A 23,735-nucleotide genomic window follows, 5' to 3' on the forward strand; every position below is an offset into this window, starting at 1 on the left:
GTTAACCCAGTTTTGTATTTGCCCCTTTCCTCCACTTTTTTTTCTTCAGTGTCGAGACGTGAGAACCAGAGAGGTTGGAATCCAAGAAATTCATCACAAAGTACGGCCATACCAGGTTAGTTTCTTCATTTTATAGAGAGATTGGGTCCTGTTCATAAATTTTTTTCAGACCTGGACCCACACTTTCTTACCAACAGGACTGATCCCTAGAAGTTAATAAGTAAACTAAGCAAAGAGTAATTGAGGATCAAATATAGATGTTAAGACAGGAAAGACAAATATGAGGGTGGCTGAACTGTAGAAGAGACAGGTTAGGAAAACCAAGTCTGAACTTCATTCTAGATCAGCACTGTCCACTAGAACCTTCTGCAGGGTTGCAAACTATAATCTGTGCTATCCAATGTGGTGTCAGTCCAATGTGACATGTGATGGTAAGTACTTAAAAAGTGGCCAGTGCAACTGAGGAACTGAGTTTTAAATTTTATTTAATTTTAATCCAAATATAAATAGCTACATACAGCTAGTGGCTACCTTCAGGTAGAGCTGAATGTGATCTGTTTATCTTTGTGGGTACTACAACTATTAAAATTATTGCCCATTGGTGGTAATCAGATGAATTCAGGGCCCTTGTCAATAAGGGTTCCACAAAACTTAAGCCTGATGCCTAAAAGTAGTCATTGTTTGTAATGAGTTAACTTCTCTCCTATGTACGTATAATGCCTAGCTATATGCCAAACTTTCTGTGGGGATTAGCTCTTTTGTGGAACCCTACTTGAGAGAGATTAGATGACACCTGCATTGATATTTCTGTTCTCAAAATGCATGGTTTGTTTAATTGATGTTTTTAACATCTGGGACCTTTTGAAGAAAAAAGTAGACCCAAGCACAGTTAATCATTTTTCCAAATTCTTGTGCAATCCAGTTAGTTAGTAAATGTTAAGTTTGAGAGGAAATTTAAGCATTGGTGTGAATTGTTCACTTCACTACTGGTACAGTCAGCCTATCTTCACAATGTGTCTGAGTGTGACCATGCCCATATATGTAGGTTTGTCTCTGAATATTGTTACATATTGCTTATGCAGATGCAAAATTCAAGGGCCACTTGAACAATGAGTTGAAGAGTCAAAAGCCTATGTAGATTGGTACCACAGAGCTTCCCCTATAAGCTGCTCTCCAGTTCTTGAATTTTCTTTAATGTTTAATCTTATAACTAGTCATAATATTTTAAGGGCCCTGTGGGATGCCATACTTTCTTAAAAGCCCATCAAGGAACAAGTGACCAGTAACACATTTTTCCCCCAAAATCAGGTTTTAGTGGAAGAAGCAAAGGCTAGAAAATGAAACCATTGAGGACCTAACAGTTCTGGGGCTCAGTGGTGCTCCCAAGAGCTATGCATGTGACATAATATGTAATTTTACCTTCGAGACTCTTCATGGAGGATCAGAGGTTTAAGTACATAGAAGCATTTACTGAGCCAGATCTCTGTAAGAATCTCAAGGTTAATGAAGTTCAAATATTTATGCAATTATAGAATTGTTTTCCTTTTATAATATTCCATGAACAAGGCATGAACTCTTTCTTAATCATTGATATTTGAAAGTAGACAAGTAAAAAGAAACCTAATTCGTGATTATTCGTTATCCTTAATTGTGTGTATTAACCTAAATAAATACTTATAAAAATGAATTTTCTCTAATTTAAAAAACTTTGTGTGTGTGACTTTTTATTAAACAGGTTGAATTGGTAAGGAGAGATTATGTTGCGAATGGTGGCTGGGAAACATTCTTATCATATGAAGACCCAGATCAAGACATTCTGATTGGCCTCCTGAGATTACGAAAATGTTCGGAAGAAACCTTCCGTTTTGAATTGGTTGGAGGTGTTTCCATAGTTCGAGAGCTGCATGTGTACGGAAGTGTAGTCCCTGTGAGCAGTCGAGATCCTACTAAATTTCAGCATCAGGTATCCTGTATTCCATTTCTATTTGACTATAATTAGAAACTTGCCCAAAGGAGGAAGAGAGAAAAGGAATGGGCAGAAGGAGGGGGCAGAGGCAGAGGAGGAAGGAGAAAGGGGGAAAGGCAAGGACAGAAAGTGAAGAACTAATATTGTATGTTCAGAGATGTTTTCTTTTGAGTGTGAAGGAGGAGGAGCGAGAGACAAATTGGAGACTCAGGTAGAATATAGTATTAGATTGAACCATATGAAATTGCTATTTTTGAAAGTCAGAAATGGCCTAATACCAGCAATTTCATATGATTCAACTATGTATTATGAAATCAAAGCAGATGATGTGAAAGCACTTGTGAAATATTAAAGGTCTTCATAGATGCAAGCTATATCTGACATGTAGTGGAATGCTGTTCCACTCCCCACAGACAACCTAAATAAAGAAATAACTCACTCTTTAAAATTTCCAGGAAGTGGCTTAAAACCACTATTGGTGGGTACAGAGTAGACCCCAAACTTAGTGATTTAAGAATATTGCCTGGTTTCAAAAACCTTTTAGAAATTGTAGGGGTGACTAATAGATACAAGATTAGATGCCCCAGACTTCATCACCTAGAGATTGCCTAGAACTTATTTAAAAAGAGACAGGAAGTTGAGAGGCAATTGCCCCCTTGCTGTGATGAGATTACATCATCCACAGAATACCTTTTGATGGCTTTTGTTGCAAAATTATTCCCTTTTTTTACTAGTCTGCTACAGGGTATTTTTGGTATAATTGAATGGTTTCTCTTTTCTTACTCCCATGCATTTTTTTTTTTTGTCATTCTTATTTTAGCAGATTTTAGCAACTACTAAATATTAGCCTTTTTGTTTTACAGACCCCTCTTACTGACTTCCTTTCTTCTCAATTCCCTAATCCCCTCCTTTGCTCCTTCCAGGGATTTGGCATGCTTCTGATGGAGGAGGCAGAAAGAATAGCTAGAGAAGAACACGGATCTGGGAAAATAGCTGTTATATCAGGTAACTGGAGGAGAGCAAAATTCATGATTCATTCACATTTTAACTTGGTATCACAGTTAAAACTATCTCAGGCCTCTCTTACCCCTATTTATGATTAGTCAGGATTGGGCCAAGTACAACAGTAAAAGACTTGTGCTCACACACAGAATTCCTGTAAGTAGTCTGGTGGAGTAGAGCTTTCAGAAGCACAGAGTGGCAAGACCAGTAATCGGTGTCCTGTCTTTCTTGCTGTCACACCCGTCATCTGTCTGCCCCACTAGTCGTCATTTCCTCTCTTGTGCTTTGTGCCCAGTTACTCTGTCTGAGAAAATGAAATTTGGTGATATGGATCCAAGAAAAAGTAAACCAGTGTGGCTGTTATCAACACTGTTGTTCAGAAAGTTAAAATGGAATCTCAGTTGCCAGTACAAGATATTTAAAGGCAGAGTTCTTTGCTCCATAAATATTGCTCTCAGTGACTTTGCTTCAGGGAACAGCTTTCCCTTGTTTGCAGCTTTCCCCATACTTTGTGTGGGACATCACACAAAGGGAAGTGGTCACAAAAAGGAAATTCTAGTGTGAGAGAAAAAGAAATAATATAGATACCCTTTCACTCCTACTGTTTAGTACTATATCCCAAAAATTGCTATTCCTAATAAGAAGCTAATGTGGAAAAGCCATGATCAGAACGTAGGGGTTTTTTTCCTCCAGGTTTATTTTCCCATTAGAAAACATGCTCCTTTCTTAAAGCAGATTCTTTTCTTTTAAGATCTTGTAAATAATCTTTTCTGAAAATGAGAGTTGAAATGAGTTTAAAAAATAAATAAATAAATTGTTGCTAATCAATAAATCAACACCCTTGCCCAGGTTTTAATGATTATAATTATGAAAATGTAATGACCCAGGCTCACTTAATCATTTAGTCTGGCTATGGTTTTTGGCATTATCCAGATGGATTAGTAAAACATTTCTTAACATGGCTAGCTTTATATATTTTTCTCTGTTACCTTAATTTCACTAAAAAGAGGCTCACCTAAGCGATACTGATATTTGTAATAAAAAATGTTTACGTCTCAGTTGTAACCTGTGGTTGTCCAGAAGTCAACCTTTCCTGTTCCCCGAAGAGGTCCAGCCTGACTTGAGACTTACTCTACACACACACCTGTGAAGGGTTGAAAGCACCTGACATTCAGCAGTCCCTTTCGCTAGAACACTGTCAGTGTGTTCAGCACAGTACTTCTCAGGCTTTAATGTGCTTGTACATTATCCAGAGATCCTGTTAAAATGCAGATTCAGGGGGCGCCTGGGTGGCTCAGTTAGTTAAGCTTCTGACTTTGGCTCATGTCATGATCTCACTGCTCGTGGGTTCAAGCCCTGCATCGGACTTTGTCCTGACAGCTCAGAGCCTTGAGCCTGCTTCTGATTCTGTCTCCCTCTCTCTCTGCCCTTCCCCCACTCGTGTGTGTGTGTGTGTGTGTGTGTGTGTGTGTGTGTGTGTGTGTGTGCGCGCGCGCGCGCGCGCGCGCACACGCATGCGTGCACACGCTCTGTCTCTCCCTCTCTCTCAAAAATAAATAAACATTAAAAAAAATTTTTTTATTGGAGATTCAGTCTGGGGTGGGGCTTGAGAGCCTGCATTTCTGACCAACTTACAGTGATACCTGTGCTAATTGTGTCTTCAGACCACATTTTGAATGGCAAGGTTTTCATATTCTCTTCCAAACCATTAAGGGAAAGATACTCTCTGTGACCATGGTGGGGCCTGCACACCCGCAGTCTACTGTGCAGTCACGTGGTTTTCTGGTATCTGTGGGAACATAATCAATTTTACAACCAAAGAACATTGGTATTCTATTACTTCTCCACATTATTTCATTAGCCTTCATAATATCTATCCATTTGTAGAAATGTTACATGCACAGAGGGCCCCTGACTTGGCTGAGGTTCTATTCAGGCACCCGTAAGAGCCTTAGTTTCTGCTTTTTATGAGTAGGGTGTCTTTCTAAGTGGAAATCAGCATCTGTCCTCTTTCTAGCTTTTTATCATAATCTAAATAATAGCTCAATTTCAGATCATCTGCTTGTAGAATTTTTAAAATAAGAGTCTTGCTGAAAAAAGCTGGGAAGAACCTTTCTCCTTAGCTGCTACAGTAGGACTACTAGATTTCTGTATAGGGGGTTTCTCTGGGCTAGTGGGTTTCTGTAAGAGCAGTCCTGGATTGTCTTTTGGAACTAAAGTGAGTTCTGTGGGAGTAAGGAAGCATTATTTCCTGTCACTCTAGTCTCTAAGTTGCATCATTGCTTTCTATTAGGGAAAGCACATAGTACCTTGACTTTCTCTTTGACTCAAGATCTGATCACCCTTCTGATGAAAAAAGCCAAGAATATTTCTCTATGTATGATGCATTTTATTCCTCTAATTTAGTAACATATTGTTCAGTTAAGTTTCTGAATCACACACCTGAGATGTCCATTATTCAGAACTTTGAGTAGTACAGATTTAAAGTATGCATTATCATCACCTTTTATGTAGCTTTTGTCCTTCCATGTTTGTTCATATTTCACTTTGGTCTTTCTGTTTTGAGTACACTCTGTGTGTGTGTGTGTGTGTGTGTGTGTGTGTGTGTGTGTGTGAAATTAGTTTTTGTAAAAAGTCAAACCGTTCTCCATAATTTGATCCTTGGAATGAAAATATCCTTATGATCGCAGTGGTGCTTGTCTACTGTGTTTATTCACAGTGCTTCATTAGGTGTGCTGTATAGGAAGAGACACTTGGTGGCGGGAGAGTTTGGATTCCATTCCTGTGTTGACCGTAGCCCTCACTCCTTGTGATCTTGGATAATTTCACTTGATCTCCATAGACCTTTCTTCCCTTACTGAAAAAAATTGGGGTGGGTTATCTTTTACAATTCTAGCAGTCTATAATTCTGCCCCTTAGTGTTTTCATCTCTTTTAGTTCTCAACATAACCACTTGTGTTTTACTGATTACATTTTAAGTAGATTCTTTCCTGAAACCATGTTAGGAAGCCCTTTAATTTCATTAGTAATTGCACTTAGTCTCCTTGTATGTTAGATATTTGATGATAAAAATGATAAAGTTTCCCATGGTTAGGTTATCCTATGATTTGTGGATACATATTGACTTCATCACAATTTGGTGCTACTTTGTGATCTAAGCGTCGTATGTTTTTTTTCTGACCTTGTCTTTGATTTGTAAATCCATCCTTGTTCTGGTCTGTAGGCTTTTGTACACAGTGGTGGCCTACATATTCTGTCCTGGCATAACTAGTAGCTTGAGTAAGGGAGAGACAGGTCATTTATCATTCTGGTTACAGTGACTGTAAGAGTAATGCACTTATGTCGAGTTTTTTTTTTTTTTTAATTACATTCTGATTCATTATGACTTCCCCTCAACTTGCCAGCAGATTTTCTGTTATTTGGATTTATAATCTTTGATTCTGCCTCTAGACAGTATGATTAACTGCACAGTAGATCTGATTTGAATCACTAGTCAGACTCCATGTGTTCTATTTTTCCCTGTTAAAAACAAATTGGTTTTTATCTTTGTTACCTCAATATATTTTGTTTATAAAAGGCATATACTGAATATTTTACAGCTAATTTATCCTTTTTTAAAAGACTGACTTTATAGCTACTTGAGGAAATTGAAAATTTTCCTGTTTATTGGAGTCAGGTGAAGCACTTAGACCTTTTAGATTATTCATTCTATTTTTTTAAGTATATATAATTGTCTTCATAAGTAAACTGTATTTCAAAGTTAACCATCAACTCTAAATTTGAAAATTAAAGCAAAAATGAAATGATTGGCTTCATCAGCATCAGAATCACCAAGTGTATTGAGTGTCTCCTATGTTCAAGGGACTGGAGTTGAGAGGGCAGATCAAGGAAGTATGAGATACTACTGCCTGGACCTTGAGGGGTGTTGAAATTGGGCTGCACAGTTAACTCAATCTTCACCCCACAGATTATCCTTAACTCCAGAGGAAGATAAATTTTTCTCTCTACTTAGACTATATCTCAACTCATGATTGCTTCAGAATAAGAAAATAATCTTTTTTGTACATACAAAATGGGTAAACCAGTAAGGTAAGAACAACCAGTTTATAACATGTGTGGGCAGTTAATTACTGCTAAATAAGCAATTAATTAGTCCCTATTATATCCAAGTGCTTTAGTATCTCTCACCAGCTTATGTAGCTTCTGTCAACATACACCTGTTTAAGATTAACAAATTGTATCTACTTAAAAGCCATGTTTATCTATGTGGATTTTTATCTCTCTTTCCTTTAAATATGTTAGGATGAAGCCATTTTTTTCTCTTCCCTGTCTTATGGTGTCAAGTACAAGTGATTATACTGTAGAACCTAACCTACAACATTTGAAATGCCGTCACTAATAATCACCATGGAAACTGGAGATCTCTGATGTTACACTGCCCGTACCATTTCCAAAAGGGCAAATATAACTGTTGATAGCTGCTATTTAAAAAGCCACTTAATATACCCAACAGATGATTTTTTTTTTTTTCTTTTGGCAGTTTTGGCTAGGTATCAGATCCAATCATGTTACTGTTTCTGTTTGCCAAGCTAATTACTATGCATCAAGACAAACAGCTATTCCCAAGCTCCCCCTAGTACCTTCGTCATAAGCAGTATTCTATTTGTGTTCTTTCAAGTAGAAAATTAATATGGCCATTGGCCAAGAATTGTGCAAGGCTGATAGATCACACAGTGATGGTGAGAAATGAGGAAAATGTCTGAATGGTTGATGACAGAAATCCACTGAAGTCAGAGACTGTTAGCCATTTTGTTTAAACCCATTTAAAGTCAAAGAGAAGGGGGGAAGATAAATATATAGGATGAATAATCTTTAAACCTTAAATATAGAGTGAGTAAACAAGTCACTGTGGAGAGGAGATCATTCTAAAATCATGATGCTCAGAATATGATTCTAAAAGCTACATCTACAATTCCTACTAGTGAAAAAACCAACATGCCTATGCCTTACATAATCCAATATGGTTTCCTGGGACTGAAATTCATGATCTTGTACCCCAGAGCCAGTGTTTAATGATATGTGGGCAGAAAATAACAGTCATTTGGTTTCATTAAACTACAAATGACTTAGATTTACTTACTGAACCCCAGAAACTTCACCTGTATTCCAGGCTGCAACCCATCTCCCTTTACTTAAGGTGAAGGTAGTTTTATTCTCTGCATTATAATCTAGGTGAAAAGAAGCGTATATTTGTAACTAGATGTGTCTGGTAATGGACTCTTGATCCTTACCAAAATGCCTAGAAAAGCTTTTCCTCATTTTGGCTTATTTCTTTGGTAAGGACACAGGAAGCCTGCCAAACGCAAACTAGTTTGTGCCGCCTGTGTGCTATGTGCATACAGAAAGGAAGGGGAAAGATTGTGTGCTCTTTTGTAGTTTCTGTTTCATCCCTTTACATAATTTATCTTGTAATAAATTATCCCCTAATGAAATGCACATTGTTAGGGTTCTGTATATTCCTCTATTTATTCCACTTTAGCATTCTAACAATTAAATGTTTTTTTAAATGTTTATTTAAATAATTTTTGAAAGTGCAAACAGGGTAGGGCCAGAGAGAAAGGGAGAGAGAGAGAATCCCCAGAAGGCTCTGCACTGTCAGCACAGAGCCTGATGCCAGGCTCAAACTCACAAACCGTGAGATCATGACCTGAGCCAAAATCAAGAGCTGGCCACTTAACTTACCCAAGTGAGCCACTCAGGTGCCCCCATATTTCTTTTTTGGTGCATGTTCCAATAGGATTGTATTGTGGTGGTGGGTAATATCTTTCTGTTTAAAGATAATAGATAAAAACATAAAATATTGCTTTGCTACAAGAATTTGATTCTTAATCATTAGACTAGCAATGATGATATGGAATACTATTTTGCTAGATAAGAAATTAGCTAAATGTTTGCCAACTGGTGTGTGTATTGCAGCTGGACTGTGGAGGCATCCTTGCATAGCTCCTCCCAGGACTCTGCATTCCCTGATTTGTTATTCATTCATTTGTAGAGGAATCAGATACCAGACTGTAGTACTTTGCATATCAAGTGCATTATACTCATCCCTCTCTCTGTATTTCATGACTATAGTAACTAATGCATGTTTTCCAAATATTCCTTAATAGGCCACTGGTGAGTGTCCACTGTTTGGATCTTATGGTGAGGTTTCCTAGGCAGAAGCTAGTGATAGGAGTAGGTAGTAGCTTGTTGGCACATGAGAAACAGCATCTGGCAAGTGCTGTTTCTCTTCCTAGGTCCATGCTATCAAGTGTCCTTGTATCTCAGAAATGTGCACATTAATGTCCCAGAGGACAGCCCTGCTAATGTTGACATGCTTAACATATGTATACTTTTTCTCCCCATTCTTGTTCCTCTTAGTTTATAGATATTGGGAATTACGACTGTACTTCTGCTTGGGAAGAGGAATAGTGCTATATCATGTGGCTTCTAATAATATTCCTGAGAGGTCTGGGTGCTTTGATATAAATGACTGCCTTTGTTGTAAAGTTAGATGCTTCCTCGGCTTTTTTCTGAGGAAGGAAGCCTTCTCCAGAGTTGTCTAGTCTAGACTTCTCATCATCTGCTCTTCGTCACAATGTCTGATTTTAGTCTGTTGCAGTATTAACTCCTTATCAATGTAACTTTCATGTGATTAGTATTGTTCTTTTCTATAAATATTTGACATTGTTATAATCCACTCAATTTTTGATAAAACTTTCCTCTTTTAGATCTTAGAGGCAAGGATTTGGCAGATTCTTCCCCTTTGGGGGAACAGATTACTAAATAATTCTGGAAAACATTGATGCTGCCTTCCTTAGCAACCAAGATACTGTTTTTATAGAGCTTTTTAGTTTAAGCATTTCTAATTCCAGCAAGACATAACACAGGGAATTTCTTATTCTTTTTATCACATGGCTTGAACTGTTGTCTCTGACTCACATTTCTGAGACATTAACTGATGGATTTAGGGTTTTAGATTGTGACCATGGGATTATATTTCCTTATGCCCCCTGCCCCCAATCCTCTACCTCCCTGAGCATCCAGTTGTCTGCTTTATCCACCATTTATGAATGAATCACTGTTGTTTGGTAAAGCAGTCCAGAAGCCCCAGATCTATATCCTATGTGCCCTGTTACCTCTTACTGCAAATCCTACTAATTAGTGGTTGTTTTGGTTATCTCTTGTTGTGTAACACATCACCCCAAAATTTAGTGGCTTAATACAACAACCAATTTATTTTCTTGGTGATTCTGTGGGTCAGAAATTCAACTGGGCATAGAGAAGATGGCTCACTTCTGTTTCATGATGTCTAGGACCTTGGCTGGGGTGGCTTAAATGGCCATCAGCTGTGACTAGGTTGGCTTGTCTGGAGTTTCAGTTCTAGCTGGTAATGGGTGCTCAGTTGAGACTGTCAGCATGAGCACCTTGGTTCTTTTCTACCTGACTTGCATTTCTCATAGCATGAAGGCTGGGCTCTTAAAGGAAGGGAGCAAAGACTAGACTTAGAAGTCCCAGAACATCTTATATTCATTATCTGTTGCTGTGTAATAAATAATCACAAAACTTAATGTCTGAAAACAAGCGGTCATCACAATTCCTATAAGTCAGAAATCTAGAAGTGACTTAGCAAGGTACCTCTGCCTCAGAGTATCTCATAAAACTCCAGTTAAGGTATCAGCTGGAGTTGTAATCATTTCAGGATTCAATTGGGGTTGAAAGATCCACTTCCAGGTTTACCATGTGGTTTGACAGGCTTCAGTTCCTCATGGGCTGTTGGTCTTAGGGCCACAGTTCCTCACCATGCCATGTAGGCCTCTCCAAAGGGCTGCTCATCACGTGGCAGCTTGCTGCCCTCAGCAGAGTGATCACAGAGACGGCCCCTTGAGATGGGAGCTACAGTCCTTATACCTACTCTTAGTAATAAGTCAACAAGTCCAGCCCACACTCAAGGGATTATGCAAGACTGAATACCAGTAGACAGGGACTTTGGGAGTCCTCCTCTTAGAGACTGTCTACCACAATGTGACTTATGCCCCATTCTATTGGTTACCAGAGTCATTGGGCCAGCCCACATTTTAAAAGAGAGGAAATATATCCACTTTTAAAGAGAAGATCTGGTGGCGGCCACCTTTGCCTACTAAGTTAAATATGTTTTCATTAACTTGAGATTAAGTTACCCAGTCCCTTTCTACAGAAAACTTCATTTAGCCTTCTCCCAGGATGGACTGTCTTTGGCCATATGTAGATTCAAGAGTTCTTGTCCCAAACCCAATATCAGGGTTTCATAGAGCCAGTCATGGCAGCACAGTTATACCTAACACTGTCCTAAGTAGACTTTGGCAGGCCCCTACAAGTAACCCCTGCATCTGACCTTTTGTCTGCTATCTCTCTTCCATGAGGACATTTCTGTATTTCCCTTTATAAGCCTATCTAAATGTTTAATCCTTTAGATCTATGATATTGGCCACTTAACCTTTCTACTAGGTTATAGAATATAGACCATCTTTGGGCTGGTTTCTCTCTAAAGATATCCTACCCTTATCCACATTCCTGCCCCCAAACAAACACCTGAAAATAGTTAATGGACCTTGAAGTCTTGTTTTCTCAATTTGGGAAGGTAGTAAATTGTATATGACATAAAATTTGCCATTATAAACATTAAAAAATTTTTTAAAAATTTTTTTGGGGGGGCCTACAAAAGCAGAAGGGGAGAGAGAGAGGGAGAGAGAATGAGAATGGATGAATCTTAAGCAGGCTCCATGCTCAGCACAGAGCCCAACATTGGGCTCAATCCCATGACCCTGGGATGGTGACCTGAGCCGAAATCAAGAGTTGGATGCTCGACCGAGCCATTCATGTGCCCCTGCCGTTATGACCATTTTTCAGTATACATTTTGGGGCATTTGTTACAGTCACAACGTTATACAACCATCACCACTATTTCCAAAGCATTTTCATTACCCCAAACAGAGACTCTGTCCTCATTAAGCAGTATTCTCAATTCTCCCATCACCCCAGCCCCTGGTAACTTCTAATCTACTTTGTCTCTGTGAGGTGGAATCATACAGTATATGGCCTTTTGTGTCTGACTTATTTCCCTTAGCATAGTGTCTTCTAGGTTTATTCATACTATAACATTAAAAGATTATGCTTCCTTTACTAAGACTGAACAATATTCCACGTGTGTATGCTGTGTGCATGTGTGTGTGTATGAACATTTAATAGAAGTCACAAGTAAAGCCATCTAGTTCTGGGCTTTTCTTTGTTGGAAGGTTTTTTTTTTTTACTGATTCAATCTCCTGACTTGTCGTAGGACCATATAGACCTGTTTCTTCTTGAGTCAATCTTTGTGGTTTGTGTGTCTAGGAATTTGTCCATTTTAACTAGGTTATCCAGTGTGTTAGTGTATACACACATCAATATTCTTCATAGTATTCTCTTCTAATGCTTTTTATTTCTATAAATAAATTTCTCTTTCATTTCTAATTTTAGTAATTTCAGTCTCTTTTTCTTTATACTTTTCTTCATACTTTAAGATTTCAGTCTTTTTAAATTTATTAAGTTTTCTTTTATGACCTGATTTATGATCTAAGCTGGAGAATGCTTCATGTCCCCTGTGGAAAATGCATATTCTGCTGTTGCTGAGTGATGTGTTCTGTATATGCCTGTTAGGTCTAATCAGTTTAAAGTGTTTTTCAAGTCCTCTATTTCCTTATTGATCTTCTGTCTTATTTTTCAAGCCATTATTGAAAATGTCTGTTGAAGTCTGCAATTGTTATTGTAGAACTATTTATTTCTCCCCTCAATTCTGTCCATTTTTGCTTCATATATTTTGGGGCTCTGTTGTTAGGTGTATGTGTGTTTATAATTGTTAAACCTTGATGAATTGAACACTTTGTCTCCTGTATCATATAGCAATTTTATTTTTAATTTTCTGAGGAGCCTCCATACTGTTTTCCATAATGGCTGCACCAATTTGCATTCCCAGCCAACAGTACACAAGGGATTCTCTTTTCTCCACATATTGCCAACACTTGTTCTTTTGTCTTCTTGATGATGGCCAGGCTAACAGGTATGAATGAGGTCATGTCATTGTGGTCTTGATTTGCATTTCCCTGATGAGTAGTGATGTTGAGCAACTTTTCATGTACCTATTGGCCATGTGGATATCTTCTTTGGAAAAATGTCAGTTTAATTTCTCTGCCCATTTTTAATCAGATTGACTTTTGTTACTAAGTTGTAGGAGTTAAGTATATTAGATAAAATTCCTTATTCAATATATGAATTACAAATATGTTCTCCCATTCCGTAGGTTGTCTTTTCATTTTGTTGATTATTTCTTTTGCTGTATGGAAGCTTTTTAATTTGATACAGTCCCCCTTAGTGATTTTTCTTTTGTTGGTTGTGCTCCTTTAGTTCTTTGTTCATGGTTTCCTTTAGCTCCTGAGCATATTTAATACCGTTGATTCTGCCTGGTAATCCCAGTATCTAGGCTTCCTCAGGCACAGTTTCTGTCAAATTCTCTTTTTCCCATGAATGGCCTTATTTTCCTGGGTTTGTTTTTGTTGTTGATGTTGAGAACTGCACATTTGAATAATATAAAAGATTCTCCCCCTCTTCAGGGATTGCTCTTAAGGGCTGCAGTCATCCATTTGTGTAGTGACTTTTCCAAACTATTTTTGTAAAGTCAGTTCTTTGTTGCATGTGGACACTAAAGTTTCTGTCCTCTCTGCAATCAGCCTGTGACCTGACAGAGATTTTCTTAAATGTCTGGATCTTTAAAAATGGGGGAGGGTGCTGTATGTCTCCTCAAATCTTACAACAAACACCCAGCACAGAAAGAAGAGGCCAAAGCAAAGGCAGTAGTTCCTCCAGGAGCCTCCAAACCAAACAAAATACACAGCTAGCTGGCTTCAGCTAACTGCTGTAGGAATGGGGGAGAGTATGTGGTTTACATCTGCTGCTCTCTTCTCAGAGTTCAGCAGCTCCTTCATCAAGTGCCCCCCTCCCCCCCACCCCAGTTGCTGTAAGTGTCTTATCAATTTCTGGTGTCTCAAAATGGTTGGTTCTATTTTTTTCCAGTTTAATGGTTGTTTCAGTGGAGGGACTGATCTCTGGAGTTTCCTATTTGACCATTTGCTTTTTCAAAGTCAATTTTTTAAAAGACTATAAAGGGATACCACTTCCTTCCAGGTTGCAGATGGCACAGTCTTTAACTTCTGCAGAGACACACTAATGATTTGGGACGTGAGCAAAGTAGTGGGAATGATCTGTGACATAGCAGATATTTTGCACTGATATGAACAGAGCCAGTCCAGTTTTGAATTAGAAGTTTGTGGGCTCTCCTAGGTCAGACACTGTGTGAGGGGAAAAAAATCTAAGAGCTGTAAGATAACCTACCACTGTCATCCTACTCTAAGTTACCACAGTAGGTTTCATTTAAATTCTGTGTAACTGCTATACAAGTTATCTACTTTTATCCTTTGTTCATTTTGTCTTCGCTATTACCTTGGTATAGCCATTTCAGAATGGATAGAGGAATTTTAGGCTGCTGGGTAGCAGGTTGGATCTTATACCTCTACTCAGATATTCTCTGTATCATCCAAGATGATGGAGAATAAGGTACTAATGTGCTTTATTAATGATTTGAAATAGTCAGCTGCTTTGAAGAGCTAAGATTACATGTGGGTAATTTTGTAAGTTTCTTTTTTTTTTTTTTTTAAATAACATAGCAGGGGGGAAAAAATTCTCTTTCAAAGATTTAGGGCCATTGAGTTAACTGGTTCGTTTTCAGACATTCAGAATAAAAACCTTTCCCAACTCTCCTACGTGGGCATTGTTGAAGAGTGAAATAGTGCCATCCAACTAAGCGATCAATGAGATGTAATGAAGTCTCATTTTAGTAGCAAATGAATGAAACTAATGAATACATTTGCCTTGTATTAACGCTGCTAGGCACATACCAAGTACTCAATAAATAGTTGATTAATTGAACCCAAAAGTAATTAAAACAGTTTGTTTTTATTTCACTGATTTTTTTTAATGATTATGAATCATCATCTCAATCTTTTGTACCTACTCAGAAAAATCAGATTTAAGTTTCAAAGGGTTGAAATAACATATTTTCCTTTTTCAAGTTTGGCTTCAGGAATGTGATGTGGCTGAAGGTAGCTAAAGAGGCTGGTGACCAAAGCCAAATCACAGAATATTACTCTAGGCACGTGTCTGGATGCTCTTTTTCCACCTTATCTCATTTGATCATATCACATCTGGCAAAGCGATGAAGCTAAAACATGTATTCTGCCTCCAAGGGTAGGAAAAAGGCCCCCACAATATAGGTGAATTTGGGTTGTGGGTTGCAGAACTTAGAGGATAAAACAAAACAGGCATTTGGACCACCCCCTGCCCTCCCCATCCCGAATGCTCTACTAACAATGCTAGTAAGGCACCCTGAGGACTGCTGCATATCGGTTCAAGTCCTGCTCATTCCCTAGCCCACCGGGCTTTGCAGACACACCCAAGCGATCAGGTTGAGAAGTCAGTTACTTGTACAGTCCGCTGCATCTCTTCTCAAGGGCAGGAGCAGTGTTAACGCTGAGGCCTGTGACACAGTCTGCCTACGTCAGTCCAGGAGGCTGGCAGACGTCAGCTGTGAAATGTAATTGCTTGCTGTTGGCCGACTAACAAGAGGAAAGTTACTGTGAGGAGGACTGTTTGGAGCCCTGCTCAGCACCAAGGGGTGAGGGGAGCAGGGTGTGGCCCATACCCAGCCCCAGTGATGGCCTGTTCTCCTCCAAGCTGGCTAAGAGTGCTAATGCTTTTACCAGCCTGTTCTGCAGATTGTAGAAATGCAGCAGGGGCATGGAGGTGGGGAAGCTGTCCAGAAACAAGAGGCACAAAGAAATACAAACGGGCGTATTTTTGCTTAGTTGTTTAAGAGGTTGGAGTTCAGACCCGCTGGAGGTCAGACTTCTTTCCCCAAAATACTTAAATCTTCCCAAAGGATCCAGAAGTAGATTTTCCATCTCCGTGCTACTGCATGTTAGTGGAAACAAAGATAGGAGCCTGAAAATATACCTTTCTTTCAAAAAAGCACAAAGCCTGAATGCCTCTTCTCAAGTTGTAATGGTTTCTAAGGCCCATGCCCTTTATAAAGGCATAAATAGCTCAGGGAGCCTGTATGCTCAGTTGGAATCATGACTGAGGAATGCTTAGTGTTACCCCAGTAAAGCTGTTCTTTTCAGCAGCTTAGGAAATCAGGGCACACTCTGTTGAACTTTGCACTTATCCGAGGGCTGTCCTGTGTTAGATGTAAGGAACTGCTTCTGTCTCACCTCTGCTGGTTATGGTGGACAGATAACAGGTGTAGCTGTTCTAGGATGCACTTTGACCAACAGTACACCTTCAGTCTGGTAATTAATGGTAAAGGAGATATCACCATCTTTATTTGAAAGAAGGCAATTAAAACATGCCTCCAGTGAACATGCTGAGCAGAACCGGAAGGAAACCAAATGTATTTTATGACTTCACATGAGTAGAAAGCTAGAAGCATTAGCAGTCTGGTGAATTAATTGATCATTGTTGAAGCTGGGTAATGGGTATATGGAAGTTTGATACATCACCTCTACTTTTACATATTCTCCATAATAAATTAAGTCCATGGAAAATGGCATCTACTTTGTGAAATTAGAAAATATAAAAAGCCAGAGCTATGTCTTTAAAATGTGGGGGCAACTTTGTAAGAGATAACAGTATAAATCAGAAAGCTGCCTCTAAATCTTTAACAAGGTAAGAAAGCTGGAACTAGATAAAGCCCTGCCCTTCATGCCTTTTACACTGAGTCATTTTCACTACCTGTCACCTAACATACAGGCAATTTTTTTTCTTTTTTTCTTTTTTCTTTTTAAAGACATCCCTCAGGGGCACATTTCTTTGTATGTATACAACATAATAACTGAATACAGTACAATAGTTGATTATATGCCAGACACTTCCTAATGATGGAAGTCATTGACTTCAAAGAGCTTACATTCTAGGAAGATAGACATGCAAGTCAAATGAAGCACAGCATGGCGACCGAACAACAGGACTATAAGTAAGGGAAGCGGCTAGCATGGAGAGAGATGCTATGAATTCTAGCTTCTTTGTGGATAGGGGAAGTATATTCCGAGGTCTCCTGGTGGTGGGTTTGTCCAAGTTGAGGGTTCAGTGTAGAATGAGCCACTCATCCTATTCCTTCTACCTTATTTCCTAAATTCTCTGGACAAATTGAGTTCTCAAAACACATTGAGACATCTATAAAATGGAGTGCCCCTCTTGAGCCTTTTTCTTAATTGAGATATTACATGCAATAAAGTACATTTTAAGTGTACCACTTGATTAGTTTTTGCATGGGAATTGTATTCCCATGTAACTATTAGATTAAGATGGAACTTTTTCAGCCCTCCAGGAGACTCTCCTTCCCTCTTTCAGTTCATACCATCTTCCAGATGTAACCAGTACTCTGACTTCCAGGACCATAAAATTAACTTTACCTGTGTCTGCACTTTGTGTTGATGGGATCTTTCATATGTGCTTTCTTTCAATATTAGGCCTTTTAGGTTCATCCATGTTCTTGCAGATAGCTATAGTTCCTTTTTCCATTCTGTGGGTGAAAATATAATTTATCCATTCTACTACTGATAGATATTTGGGTTATTTCCTGTTTGGATATTATAAATAATGTCTTTTGTTGGATATAAGCATTCATTTCTCTCTTCACTCAGGAATATAATTGCTGGGCTATAGGATGTGCTTATGGAACAAGAGCTTTAGGAAATAGTACAAACAATAAAGTGGTTGTACCCCTCTGGGGGTTCTGAGCTGTCTTCCTATATTCAGTGGGTGTGTGCTACTATCTGACCTATATTCTGTGTGTGTTTTCCTCTTGCTGTATCCCAAGCCACAATGTTGAGTAGAAGTAATGATTAGAATGTAGAGACAAGGTGAAATTGTGCAAGATGGAATATCAGTAATCCTATTTTTTTTTTTTTTAAATTCTAGATAACATACAGTGCAATATTGGTTTCAGGAGAATTCAGTGATTCACTACTTACATACAACATCCAGTGCTCATCACAACAAGTGCATTCTTTAATACCCATCACCCAGCTAGCTCATTCCCAACCACCTCCCTCTGTCACCCCTCAGTTTGTTCCCTATCATTAGGAGTCTCTTGTGGTTTCTCAGTAATCCTTGAATTAAAAGGGAAATTGTCCAGTGACCTGTCATCACATGATATAGTACTGTTACTTCCATTGTGTCAGCTTCAATTCAATTTTCTAAACACTTGAAAACTTTCAAAGGAGATAGGAAACAAAACATGGTGGGAAAGTCCTTTTCCTAAGTAGCAAATGTTTGGGCTAAAGAACTAGGCTAGACTTGAAAGAGCTAACAGTTCTTTGGGTTTTTGGTTTGTTTTGTTTTTTGGGGTTTTTTTTAATTTTTTTATATAATTTATCGTCAGATTGGTTTCCATACAACACCCAGTGCTCATCCCAACAGGTGCCCTCCTCAGTGCCCATCACCCACTTTCCCCTTAAACCCTCATCAAACCCTCAGTTCTCAGTATTTAAGAGTCTCTATTTCATGCACAATACTAAGCACTAGGAATACAAAGTAAAGAAAAAGGTAAATAGAACTCGTACCGCTTGGGGAGGCCAACAGTGGCACAGTCCACCATGGGGAGTTCTGGGGGGCAGAACACTGTAAAGAAAACCGCAGTTGTTTTCATTCACATTGCACATGATACTCTGAATACCTATGCTACTGACACCGGATGTAGGGTGTTTCCACACATCAAGCAATTCTGCCACACCAGCTGTGTGTCCTCCTGTAATTTAACTCCATTCTGACACTATCTACCTGGAGACAGCTTCAGATCCCACAGGTTAAGGGCTCAGGCCCACAAGAGTGTCCTCACTTCAAATGCCAATTGCAAGTCCAGGTTGTTACCAGTGCTTCTGACCTATAAATGGAGGTTTCCACCACCCCCTTCTTAGGTTTGATTAGTTTGCTAGAGGGAACAAGCATAAGCAAAGACCTGGAAGCTAGAAAAAGAGCCAGACATATGCAGAGAACTTAAAAAAATTTTAAATTCACCAAGGCTGAAGCATAATTTTTAAGAAGAGAGGTGTAGCAAGAGATAAAGCTAGAAATGTAGTTGGGTACCAGATCGCAAACAGCTTGAAAAGAATGATAACAGCCAATGTTTCTGAGGAATTGGCTTTTTTCAGACCCTGCACTAATCACATTCCATAGACTATCTCATTTAATACTCAACATCCTGAAAACTTAAGTACATTATTACAGAGGATAAAGTAAAGGTTCAGGGTTCTCTTTTTTTCTGGGTCTCTGTCTGGTTTGGGAATCAAAGTAATGCTGGCTTCATACAATGAGTCTGGAAGTTTTCCTTCCCTTTCTATTTTTTGGAACAGCTTGAGAAGGATAGGTATTATCTCTGCTTTAAATGTCTGGTAGAATTCCCCAGGGAAGCCATCTGGTCCTGGACTCTTATTTGTTGGGAGATTTTTGATAACTGATTCGATTTCTTCTCTGGTTATGGGTCTGTTCAAGTTTTCTATTTCTTCCTGTTTGAGTTTTGGAAGTGTGTGGGTGCTTAGGAATTTGTCCATTTCTTCCAGGTTGTCCATTTTGTTGGCATATAATTTTTCATAGTATTCCCTGATAATTGCTTGTTTTTCTGAGGGGTTGGTTGTAATAATTCCATTTTCATTCGTGACTTTATTTGGGTCCTCTCCCTTTTCTTTTTGAGAAGCGTGGCTAGAGGTTTACCAATTTTGTTCATTTTTTCAAAAAACCAACTCTTGGTTTCATTGATCCGCTCTACTGTTTTTTTAGATTCTATATTGTTTATTTCTGCTCTGATCTTTATTATAATTTCTCTTCTTCTGGGTTTGGGGTGTCTTTGCTGTTCTGCTTCTATTTCCTTTAGGTGTGCTGTTAGATTTTGTATTTGGGATTTTTCGTGTTTCTTGAGATAGGCCTGGATTGCAATGTATTTTCCTCTCAGGACTGCCTTTGCTGCATCCTAAAGCGTTTGGATTGTTGTATTTTCATTTTCATTTGTTTCCATATATTTTTAAATTTCTTCTCTAATTGCCTGGTTGGCCCATTCATTCTTTAGTAGGATGTTCTTTAACTTCCATGCTTTTGGAGGGTTTCCAGACTTTTTCCTGTGGTTGATTTCAAGTTTCATAGCATTGTGATCTGAAAATGTGCATGGTATGATCTCAATTCTTGTATACTTATGAAGGGCTGTTTTGTGACCCAGTGTGTGATCTATCTTGGAGAATGTTCCATGTGCACTCGAGAAGAAAGTATATTCCATTGCTTTGGGATGCAGAGTTCTAAATATATCTGTCAAGTCCATCTGATCCAATGTATCATTCAGGGCCCTTGTTTCTTTATTGATTCTCTGTCTAGATCATCTAGCCATTGCTGTAAGTGTAAGTGGAACTCCTCATCAGAGAAGTACAAATCAAAACCACACTGAGATATCACCTCATGCTGGTCAGAGTGGCCAAAATGAACAAATCAGGAGACTATAGATGCTGGAGAGGATGTGGAGAAACGGGAACCCTCTTGCACTGTTGATGGGAATGCAAACTGGTGCAGCCATTCTGGAAAACAGCATGGAGATTCCTCAAAAAATTAAAAATAGATCTACCCTATGACCCAGCATTAGCACTGCTAGGAATTGACCCAAGGGATACAGGAGTGCTGAAGCATAGGGGCACATGTGCCCCAATGTTTACAGCAGCACTTTTCAACAATAGCCAAATTATGGAAAGAGCCTAAATGTCCATCAACTGACGAATGGATAAAGAAGATGTGGTTTATATATACAATGGAATACTACTTGGCAAGGAGAAAGAATGAAATATAGCCTTTTGTAGCAACGTGGATGGAACTGGAGAGTATTATGCTAAGTGAGATAAGTCAGGCAGAGAAAGACAGATACTATATGTTTTTACTCATAGGTGGATCCTGAGAAACTTAAGACCAGAGGGAAGGGGGGAAAAAAGTTACGGAGAGGGAAGGAGGCAAACCATAAGAGACTCTTAAATACTGAGAACAAACTGAGGGTTGCTAGGGAGTGGGAGAAGGGAAAGTGGGTGATGGGCATTGAGAAGGGCACCTGTTGAGATGAGCACTGGGTGTTGTATGGAAATCAATTTGACAATAAATTATATGGAAAAAAAAAAAAAAAGTTCAGGGAAATTAAGTAACTGACCCAGGCCACAGACCTATAAAATGATGGGTCCAAGTCTTAAACCCAGATCAAACTGATCCAGAGCCCGTCCCCTCTTAACCGCGCCAGTAGACACTACCTTATAAGCCATGCATTTATCCTCCTGTGAGCTCTCAGCATCTTCTGTGGGACAGTATTTTATTTAGAGGGATCACTTAGGATAGTGTTTCTCAAACTTAATATGTAGATCCCTTTTAAAAAAAGAAAGTTCCTAGATCTTTAGTATTGCCTTAAATCAGCTAATGTTGCTTAAATGCATGCAAACTTAAAACAGGTATGAACTTCTGGTGCTTACACTGTTCATACATGAAAGAAATATGCCAGTTAAACAAAACTTTAATAAAATGCAAATTAAGTAGCATTAATTTAATGTGACCAATATTCTGTTGAAATTGTCGCTCACGATGAGGGCGTGTTGCACTGACACTGAAGCACAGCTTCTTTTCGTTCGGTGCCCCTTCCCTCTCTAGGCTCTGTGGAGACCCCATTTTCCCCCGTCTCCCCTCTCTTTCACCTTCTGGGGAACTGTGATACTGTTTGGTTCCATTTAGAATGTGGACAGGTCACACTTAAATCCACCTCCTCCCATGGTGTGCCAACAGGACTGAAATACACAGGCTCTAAAATACAAAGTTTCTATAGTTTAATACAGCCTGTATTCAAAATGATAAAAATGTTCAAAACTTGTTAAAATGAGGTTCGATCTGGACTGGAATTTGGTCTGTGAATATGAGGGGGGTGGGGGTGGAGCTGAGAGAGGAGCATCTGCTGGCCTTTGAGGGTTTTTACAGGAGTTTACGCTTAATACTCTTCTTTCTTTCGTTTTCTGCTGCTTCACAGGGGTCGGCACCAGGAATTATTACAGAAAGATTGGCTACAGACTACAAGGGCCGTACATGGTAAAGACACTGAAATAATGGCCACACCAGCCCACCTTGATGCAGTGTCCTCCCTGGCAGAAAATAAAGATTCAAGATACCTTGACTACTCAGCAGAGAGGCCGAGCAAAACAAATGGACCTACCCTGCCTCCCTGGCAAGGAGCTTCACCCTCATCCTGCAGCTGCAGAGACTGGAAACTGCGTTCAGGGCCAGGCCAGGCGCCTGCCGACCAAGCCCACCAAGCCCCTGGTGCCCAGAGCTGCTGCGTGTTCTTGAGTCATGTATCCAGTTTCTAAAGTCTGCATGAAGCCTGCAGTTGATCTACCATGACTCATGCACAGTGACGAAAGCAAATTAATCAACTCATTTGGACACCATAATTCATGAAGTAAAGCTAGCTATTGTCATTTGAGGAGTAAACTTGGGAGTAGGTTATTTATATACTGTAGGGACAAAAAGGCTGGAACATGAAAACTGTCAGGCTTTGATCTCTGGCCTTTATATACATTCCGGCACAAGAAAATGAGCTCTTGTTTTAATGGAAATAATTCTGATTCCCATGCTGATGTTTGAAATAACAGTGTGATGAGGAGAGAAGAATTGAAGTTGTAGGTTTGTGTGTGAAGCTTGAAACCAGCCTTTCTCATGTGGGGGTCTCCCATCTACTCTGGGCCCTTACAAACATCCTTTATTTTGCACTTTTTCTTGTCTGTGCTCCCCCTACTCTAGACAACTGCAGAACAGCATGGGCAGCAGCATTTGGTTTCCCCTCTTGTGTGTCCTGAGCAGGCAGAGTCTGACATGCACATGCCTGAGCTTGTGTGGCCCTAAGTCAGGGTTCACTTCCACAGAAGCAGTTTCCTACATTATGATTCTTTAAGAGGGACTTTGGCTTGTTTTAAATGAAAAAAGGTAAGAGTTCAACTCCTATCAAAGCAAAAAAGTGGAAAATCCACTTTCTGCATTTGGCCCAAATCCAAAAATAGGAAAAAGATTGGCTTTTTCAAAGGTTTGTATTCAGGAACTCCTCTTTGTAACTTCCAGGTAAGCTGCAGAAGAGACTCAGCCTGGAGAGGGCCAATTCTTAAGAGCATGGCTTAAACCTGTGCCCCCTGGCTTCTGTGGCATTTTACAAAGGTTTATTAAATGGAATTGATTCCCCTGAAAAATAAAATCTTCAACATATAGAGAAGACTCATGTAAGGTTTTTTCCCCTCTCCCTGTTACACATGTAGTGACATTTGCTATGAATTTGCTGGTTTGGGTTTCCAATCTGCGATGCTATTTATTTCCTCCTTTGTGCTGTTTGCCTTTTCATCCCACTGCCACAGGGCAGATGACACTGGCTCTCTTGGGGGCTTGTGGAGCTACAGAGGCTTTCCGGGAGTGTAGTCTAGGGGATTTAGCTACTTCTCAATTATCCTTGTTTCTCCTTTAAAAACAAAACTACCAAACTAACAGCACATGCGCCACACTAGCTGTTAGCACACACCACTGGGGATGACAGAATGGAGAGCGTGCTGACCCAGGC

The 23,735-nt window shown here is 39.3% G+C and overlaps 1 protein-coding gene across 1 annotated transcript in view; it reads left to right on the plus strand.

Annotated features, from left to right (window-relative positions):
* ELP3 (elongator acetyltransferase complex subunit 3) overlaps window positions 1-23,391 on the plus strand; it is a 97,670-nt gene extending 74,279 nt beyond the window's left edge. Inside the window, exons 12-15 of the mRNA XM_043564906.1 lie at window positions 50-115; window positions 1,736-1,963; window positions 2,890-2,971; window positions 22,164-23,391. Coding sequence (XP_043420841.1) covers window positions 50-115; window positions 1,736-1,963; window positions 2,890-2,971; window positions 22,164-22,240 — 453 coding nt within the window. The 3' untranslated portion in view covers window positions 22,241-23,391. The remainder of the gene's footprint in view (window positions 1-49; window positions 116-1,735; window positions 1,964-2,889; window positions 2,972-22,163) is intronic.
* Window positions 23,392-23,735: the final 344 nt, after the last annotated feature.

This window comes from Prionailurus bengalensis, chromosome B1 (genome assembly GCF_016509475.1).
Source record: "Prionailurus bengalensis isolate Pbe53 chromosome B1, Fcat_Pben_1.1_paternal_pri, whole genome shotgun sequence".
Classification (NCBI taxonomy): domain Eukaryota; kingdom Metazoa; phylum Chordata; class Mammalia; order Carnivora; family Felidae; genus Prionailurus; species Prionailurus bengalensis.